The sequence below is a fragment of the Lipotes vexillifer genome, unplaced genomic scaffold, assembly GCF_000442215.2.
Source record: "Lipotes vexillifer unplaced genomic scaffold, Lipotes_vexillifer_v1.1 scaffold1162, whole genome shotgun sequence".
Classification (NCBI taxonomy): Eukaryota; Metazoa; Chordata; class Mammalia; order Artiodactyla; family Lipotidae; genus Lipotes; species Lipotes vexillifer.
This window is the reverse complement of record NW_006779033.1, coordinates 1,428,803-1,436,472: the sequence shown is the minus strand read 5'-3', so window position 1 is coordinate 1,436,472 and position 7,670 is coordinate 1,428,803. Positions and strand designations below refer to the sequence as shown.

Genomic DNA, 7,670 nt, shown 5'->3' with positions numbered 1-7,670 from the left:
CAAAAAAAAAAAAAAAAAAAAAAAAAAGAATCCACTTGCCAATGCAGCGGAGACGGGTTCGAGCTCTGGTCTGGGAGGATCCCACATGCCATGGAGCAATAAGCCCATGCGCCATGATACTGAGCCTGCGCTCTAGAGCCCGCGAGCCACAACTACTGAAGCCCACGAGCCTAGAGCTCATGCTCCGCAACAAGTGAAGCCACCGCAATGAGAAGCCCACACACTGCAACTAGAGAAAGCCTGCGCACAGCAACGAAGACCCAACGCAGAGAAAAATTAATTAATTAATTAATTAAAAAATATCTCCTAGAACACGTCAAGTTCTGATACAGGCCACTGGCATCAGAATTCCCTGGGGGGCGATGTCCCAGCCCTAGCCCAGCCCTACTGATACAGGAAGGCGGGGGGAGGCCCCAGAAGCTGCACTTTCATGACACCCCTTGGGTGGTTCATATGCACCCTAAAATTTGAGAACTTCCGTCACAGAAAAAATAGAATCTTTCCGAATATATGTGAATGTAACAAGCTAGGCTTCGTAAGCATATGAGTGATACAGTCTGTAGGTCAGGCGTATCAGATTACTTTTGGAAACTGCATATAAATAAGTAAGAAGTAATAACAAAATTGCATATAGACACATTTAATCAAAATACATATTACATAATCACCTGTGAGATTTTTTGACAGTTTAGCTTGGATATAAATTTAAATACACTTCTTTTTTAAAATAAATTTATTTATTTTTATTTTATTTAATTTTGGACCTATTGGGTCTTCGTTGCTGCGTGCGGGCTTTCTCTAGTTGTGGCGAGCAGGCTTCTCACTGTGGTGGCTTCTCTCGTTGCGGAGCACGGGCTCTAGGCGCGTGGGCTCGGTAGTTGTGGCTCGTGGGCTCTAGAGCTCAGGCTCGGTAGTTGTGGCGCACGGGCTTCGTTGCTCCACAGCATGTGGGTCTTCCCGGACCAGGGCTCGAACCCGTGTCCCCTGCCTTGGCAGGTGGATTCTTAACCACTGCATCAGCAGGGAAGCCCTAAATATACTTCTTAAGACACAGCTTCTTTCAAACATCCTCACACACCAAAAGGCACTCAAGAGCTATCTGTAAATTTGACTTCGCTTTTGCCGCGATGCCTGATTGAGTGAAATAACTGGAACCCACGTGCCTGCCTGTGTCGCACCGGCCGCGTGCAGGAGCGGAAAGAGAGCTCCCCAACGTCGTGGCCAGAAGCCCACAGCAGAGGAGAGGGCTGCTGCAACAGTGAAGGGGTGGGAGTGGAGGCGAGGGCACCGCATCCCCCCGACTCAGCCACGCTCCCTGAGCAGAAGCAGGTGGGTCCGTAAGCACAGCCAAGCATGACTTCGATCCCGCCCACCGGCCCAGGCGTGGTCTCTTTCCTGGAGCTCATGAACCTACAGCCCCAGGCGCTTCAGATGTGGCTGTTCATTACGAAAAGGCTTGTTTCTTAATTAGCAACGGCCCCCAGAACGGCCTGGCCCAGCAGTGGTGCCTCGTCGCTGTTTTGCTTTAGGGCCACCCCATCTGTCTCTCTGGCCTGGTTTATTCTGCAAAGCTTTGAGTGATGAGGTGACCTCACAGGGTCCCTGCTGGTCCACCAGGCTGATAACGTCATGCTAACTGAACTGGGTGAGCAGGGACTCTAATCCCCCTACAGGCCACGGGGGAGATGAACCCCAGGAAAATTCAGGGGCCTGACACCACATGCAGGGTCCGGGGATCCTTGCCATGGTGCAATAGCTCTGCCCAAAGTGCAGGATAATTTGCTGCATCTTGACTCTCCTACTACTGAGAAGGAGGTCCACCTGCTGATGAGCTCTTTGAGTTTTGAGGCAAACATACGCGTCTGACTGTGTTCCTCTAACTTACTTACTGAGCCCAGAACAGGGGGTGATGGGCAGCTGGTCCTGCCTGCAGGATGACAAAGAAGAGTCAACGCTGCCCAAAGGGGCGGGAAGGAAACTCTAAGAGTCACTGACGAACCTCGATCAGAAGCACGTGCAAACCCTGGTGGTTGTTTCAAAGCCGCTTCTGCAAATAACTTCTCTCCTTTAGAGAAACAGGCGCTGGCTTGCCACCCAAGCATCCCTTTGCCCCTCAGCCCATCCTCACAGGCTTGAGGGGCCTTCGCCACAGTGGATCAGCCGCGGCCAGCGGAGGAGGAGAAAGTTCACTTGCGTCCACGTGACAAAGGGCAAAAGGTAAATGGGATTGGAAGGGGGCGAGGGGCTTTGCAAAATCAACCTCACCCCCAGGACCATAGGCAGGAGCGCGCTCTGTAGTAGCCACGCGTGTTTTCCCTGTGTTGGTAAGTAAATTTCTATATATTCGTATAAATGTTCTGCTTTCCTCTTCCTATTTTACACAGATACGCTGATGGGAGTCAACTGAATAATTTAAGCCGTAAGTTCCAAGGTCTCGCAGGGGGATTATTGTGACTGAGGTAAAAGAAGACGGAACGCCCCCCAGCGACCGACCCGCCCCCGATAGACTGGACTCTTCCTTCTTCAGGGAGACGTGGATGTCCTGCCGATAAGTCCTTCTGGGAGGCAAGTAACCGACTGAAATACAGAGTAATAGTAATCCATACGGTAACAGCATAAACGGAAACCAACAATGACAAACATGTGCCATGAGAAATACAGTGTTCGCTCATTTCTACATTCCGTTCCTCGGTTTTCAAGCTTCTAAACCTTCTGAGGACTCACTGCAGACACGACAGCACAGGAAGTGAAGCGGATGTTAAATGTGGAGGGTAGTCACCACATCAACCTCTGTGGCATCAGTGATGATTTTCGGAAATGGTTAACATCTCTCATCTCTTAAAATGTTCGCTTATGATGTTTCCGGTTCTCTGGTTGAGACCGGCAAACACTTATGAAATTCTCAAGATCCTTCTCTTTGTTCATAGCAGCTCTATTTACAATAGCCAAGACATGGAAGCAACCTAAATGTCCATCGACAGATGAATGAGGAAGATGTGGTACATATATACACGACGGAATACTACTCAGCCATAAAGAAGAATGAAATAATGTCATTTGCGGCAACATGGGTGGACCTAGAGATTGTCGTACTAAGTGCAGCAAGTCAGACAAAGACAAATTATCATATGATATCATTTATATGTGGAATCTAAAAAAATGATACAAACGAACTTATTTACAAAACAGAAACAGACCCACAGACATAGAAAACAAACTTACGGTTACCAAAGGGGAAAGGCGGGGCGGGGGGCAGGCTAAATTAGGAGTTTGGGATTAACATGTACACGCTACTATATATAAAATAGATAAACAACAAGGACCCACTGTATAGCACAGGGAACTCTACTCAATATTCTGTAATAACCTATAATGGAAAAGGATCTGAAAAAGAATAGATACATGTATATGTATAACTGAATCACTATGCTGTATGCCTGAAACTAACACAACGTTATCAATTAACTATACTCCAGTATAAAATAAAAATTTAAAAACATGAAGAAGCAGTAAGAAAACTAAAATAATAAAAATTAAAAAATAAATAATAAAAATAAAAACACTTATAAGAATTAAAACAGCAGAAAAGGACCTGTCTCTTTGAAAGCGCTCTTCTTTCTTCTTTTGTCGCGAGCGTTGAAACTGCGAGCATTACTCACCCTCCTAGGATTTCAGTTCTGCTCACGGTGTAGAAGCCATTGACCGCGGCCTGCTTGGCTGTCACGATGCGGTGATCAAACGGCGCAGGCGGTGCCCGGGCCTCGTCTGGAGGTGAGAGAAGGGCTGCGTGAGAAGCGGCCCAAGGGCCAAGCCTGAGCCTGAGTGCAAATGTGCTCATTTAATAATAAAACACAGTGGGCCACCTGTTTGATTTCTAATGATCCAGGGAATGTAAGTTTTCATTTCGTGTTAGGATGTATGGCTCATGAAGGTGACGCGCAACACCTTTGAGAAAGGGTGTCAGGGCCTCTGCACCGTGGCACCTGTCTCCCTCAGGGCAGCTTTCAGAAACGTCAAACAACTGCAAATCTCCAAGCCCCGTACAGTCCAAACAGGTAATACTTTCATTTTTCCTGGCTGAAATAAAACACCCAGTAAAACTGGCAAAGTATATATTGTGCAGCTCTCAAATTTCTCCCGCCTTCTACCTTCCAGCCTAAGCATCTAACCTCCAGTCCACCTCAGTTCTAAAATACATCGTCACTCACTAATATTCTTCCAGTATCCTTTTTACTTTTCCGTGGCTACTTGCCGTGAACCTATCCATTTCCCCATTTATTCATTACTTAAACATCTACTGCGTGCATACAAAGGTTACAAAGGGAAGTGAGTAGATAACAACTTTGCTTTCAAAAATTTACATTTATTCAAAATGTAATTCTTGAGCACTTATCTTGAGCTAGGTACTTTGCCAAGTGTTCATATTTTTTAAGATTCAGATAATATAAATCTCTGGGCAGTTGATTTGATGGGGACGTTCTCCCTTCACACCATAAATGTGCTGAAAAGTGAAGGTATGAAAGAATTCTCTTGGTGGCATTCGTCTCTTCAGACCAAAAAAAACCCCAAAAGTGATTGAGTTATGAACACAAATGGCATCAGTGTGGCATGACGTCTCCTTCAGGCTGTTAGGCTAAGTGAAATTTAGTCGGAAATGTGTGCTGGAAAGGTTAAGGAGCTTTAAAGGGCTGGAACAAAAGCCGTTTCCTACCCAGGGGGGTCACCAGATCTTGCTGCCTGGGGGTCTTTGCTCCAGGGGACCCCAGGAGTTTGTCTTGTTGGTCCCCCCGGCGCCTCCGGCTTCCTGTGTCCTCCGTGTGCATCTGTCACCTGCACCTGCCGCATCTATTCTGCTCTTCTTGTTCTTCTCCTGGACCAAGCCCACCTCTGCCCCTGTCCGCTTACTGCCGCCCGAGGGCTCTGTTGGATGAGAGTTCTGCAAAACAGGTCCTGTCGCTGACTTTCCTGTGGTTCGTGGTGTGAAAGCGGCTTTTATGGTTTTTATGCTGCCATTATTTTACCTGGAATATAAAATCCAGCCACAGCTCTCAAAGTTTCCGGGAGAAAACTTTCAGATGGCCAAATTTCTGAGCACTAAAGCGTCCTCAAGCTGATGCTTTGTTGAAGGGATGTAAGCTTCGTGATGGGGAGTTGGCGATGTCAGTGTTTGGGGTGAGATGAAGCAGGATGCATCCCCATCATCCCAAGCAGCACGGTTACAGGCGGAGATGACCAGCATCCCGGAGACTCTCCCTAACAACCTCAGAGTGACCCCAAGTTAGTCCACTGACCCTTTACAAAGGCAGTCATTTCATGACTCTGCCTAACTAATCTGATCTTCGTTTTCCACTTCCTTTCCTTAAAGAAGATAGAAGTGACCACGTTAAAGCAAAATAAAAGGAACAGTGGTCTCTGAGTAGTAACAGCAGTGGGAGTCAGCCTTTACTGGTGAAAGAATTGACCTAATTTAAGTTTCCCAACAGCTCCAGACCTTACTAAAAACATCTCTGCAGTGATGGACTTTCTTAGTAATCATTAGTGTTACATTTAATTCTTGGAAAATTAGACTTCTCTACAATTAGTTTCCAAAATACATTAGTTAAGAATGAAATAAGGGGAATTCCCTGGCGCTCCAGTTGTTAGGACTTCGTGCTCTCACTGCTGAGGGCCTCACTGCTGAGGGATTGACCAGGGTCAATCCCTGGTCAGGGAACTAAAATTCCACAAGCTGCGCGGGGCGGCCAAAAGAGAAAAAAAGAAACAAGAATTATGTCTTAAATCCCTAAAAAATACCACAGATGTTTGAATTGGGATGCTCTTTGTTCTGCGGCTCATCATGACGTAGATTAATTCATTTTAGTTGGCTATATAATTGCCTGAATTTATATGTGAAACGTCACGGTTGAGGAAGAATCATTCAATAACCTACTGTGTACTCAATCCTCAGAATATTTGGGAAGCAGCCAATTTATACATCTGGTCAATCTGATCATTGTTCAGTTATCGATCTTAGGAAGGATGTGCTCTATACTGCTAAAAACAGGAAACTTTTACTTGATATTTTAAAAATACTGGATGTGATTTTACTACTAATCATTATATCCATCTGTCATTTGGTAGAAGACTTAGAAAACAATAAAATGCCTGAAAGTGTCACAGGCAAGAAGAAAAAATAACGGCAAGAAAACGTGACCAAGAAAAATCCACACAGCTGGGAAAGTGGCTTCTAAACCACTGCTTTAAAGCAGAGTCACTTCAGTTATCCTTCGATATGGACTTAAATTGCAACGGCACATAGATCTGCAGAAAACGTCAGCTGTGGAAGCAAATGCTTTAAACCCTACCTTTCGTAGGATTGACCACTGTTAGTTCTATAAACACACGGCTCTTTATTTGAGCTCCTGTCCAGCACTGTCTCATCTGGAATTTCGGATTCTCCTTTTTCCTCAGCTTCTCGGTCACCAGGCTTTTCCTTAGAACGAAGCCCATTTTTCTCTTCTTTGAACACTGGCCATTCATTTTTATCTGCAGAGCCTTGCTTATCATCCCCAGAGCTACTATTTTCTTGTCAGCTCAGTCTCTCTGGGCATGAAATGTCTCTCCCGTCTTCACTTGCTCTTGGCTCTGTGGAATTTCTTAGAGCAAAATCTTCTATTTCCTGTGGTCTTTCTGTATGAAATGCGGTGAAACTTCTCTGAACTAGAGGCAGGGGTCTTTTAAGCCTATTTCGTGTTGAGCTTTTATTAAACGTTTCTTTCTCAGACTGTTCTTCCGGGAGGATCTCTCTAAAAGCCACCATAGGACACAGTGTTTTAATGGAGGACGTATGTGATTGGTGTAATTTTGGCTTCACAGAATGGCATCTCTATACAGGCTTCTCTTTACTGGCAGATAAAAGCTTTGGGGAAGCAAAGTAGGAGAAAACGTGACCAGTGGACTGACAGCTGGGCCCCCAAAGAATTTCTAGTTTGTAACTAGTAGGACCGAAAGCCAATCAAACACTTCACCCGACACAGGGCATCACGAACATGTAACTTCCTCTGAACAAGAACAACCTCGCGACCTGTATAACAGAGCTTGACCCACAAATACCTAGTCTTATAGAAAGGTTACCTGTGGGAGGTGCCGTCCTTTTGCCTTTGTCTGGTGCCGTTTCCTTCAGGCCAGGGTGTGAGCACACCTGCTCCTTAGCCTGTGGGCACACGATTGAGTAATGAGTAATGTGAGTTACACATCACATCAGGCTCTCTCGACCTCAGCACTTCTGACACTTGGGGCTGGAGAATTCTTTGTTATGGGGAATGTCACGAGGATTATAGGATGTTTAGCAACATCTCTGGCCTCTGCCCACCCGAAGCCCACAGTACTCCCCCACCCAGGTGTAATAGCCAAAAAAAATGCCTCCAGAAATTGTTAAATGTCTCCGGTGGGCAAACTCACCCCGTATTGAGAACCATTATATTACACAATTCAGACACAGAAAAAAATACCAAAATAAATAGTAATTTAGAGGGCAGAACAGTCTGAATTAATGAAGCCCTGTACAGACTAGAGTATTTGAAAGCAAATGACCTCACTATTTTCAAAGAAATTTTGTAAAACTCTGGCATTGTTTGTAGAAGGCCCATCTTCGTGGATAGATAAAGGATATTGTAGTACGTTTGTCACCC

The 7,670-nt window shown here is 45.4% G+C and overlaps 1 protein-coding gene across 1 annotated transcript in view; it reads right to left on the bottom strand.

The window, feature by feature from the left end:
- MYLK4 (myosin light chain kinase family member 4) overlaps window positions 1-6,546 on the bottom strand; it is a 19,870-nt gene extending 13,324 nt beyond the window's left edge. The window contains exons 1-2 of the mRNA XM_007452101.1: window positions 6,345-6,546; window positions 3,660-3,765 (exon numbers count right to left, since the gene is read on the bottom strand). Coding sequence (XP_007452163.1) covers window positions 3,660-3,765; window positions 6,345-6,546 — 308 coding nt within the window. The remainder of the gene's footprint in view (window positions 1-3,659; window positions 3,766-6,344) is intronic.
- Between the last annotated feature and the right edge of the window lie 1,124 nt (window positions 6,547-7,670).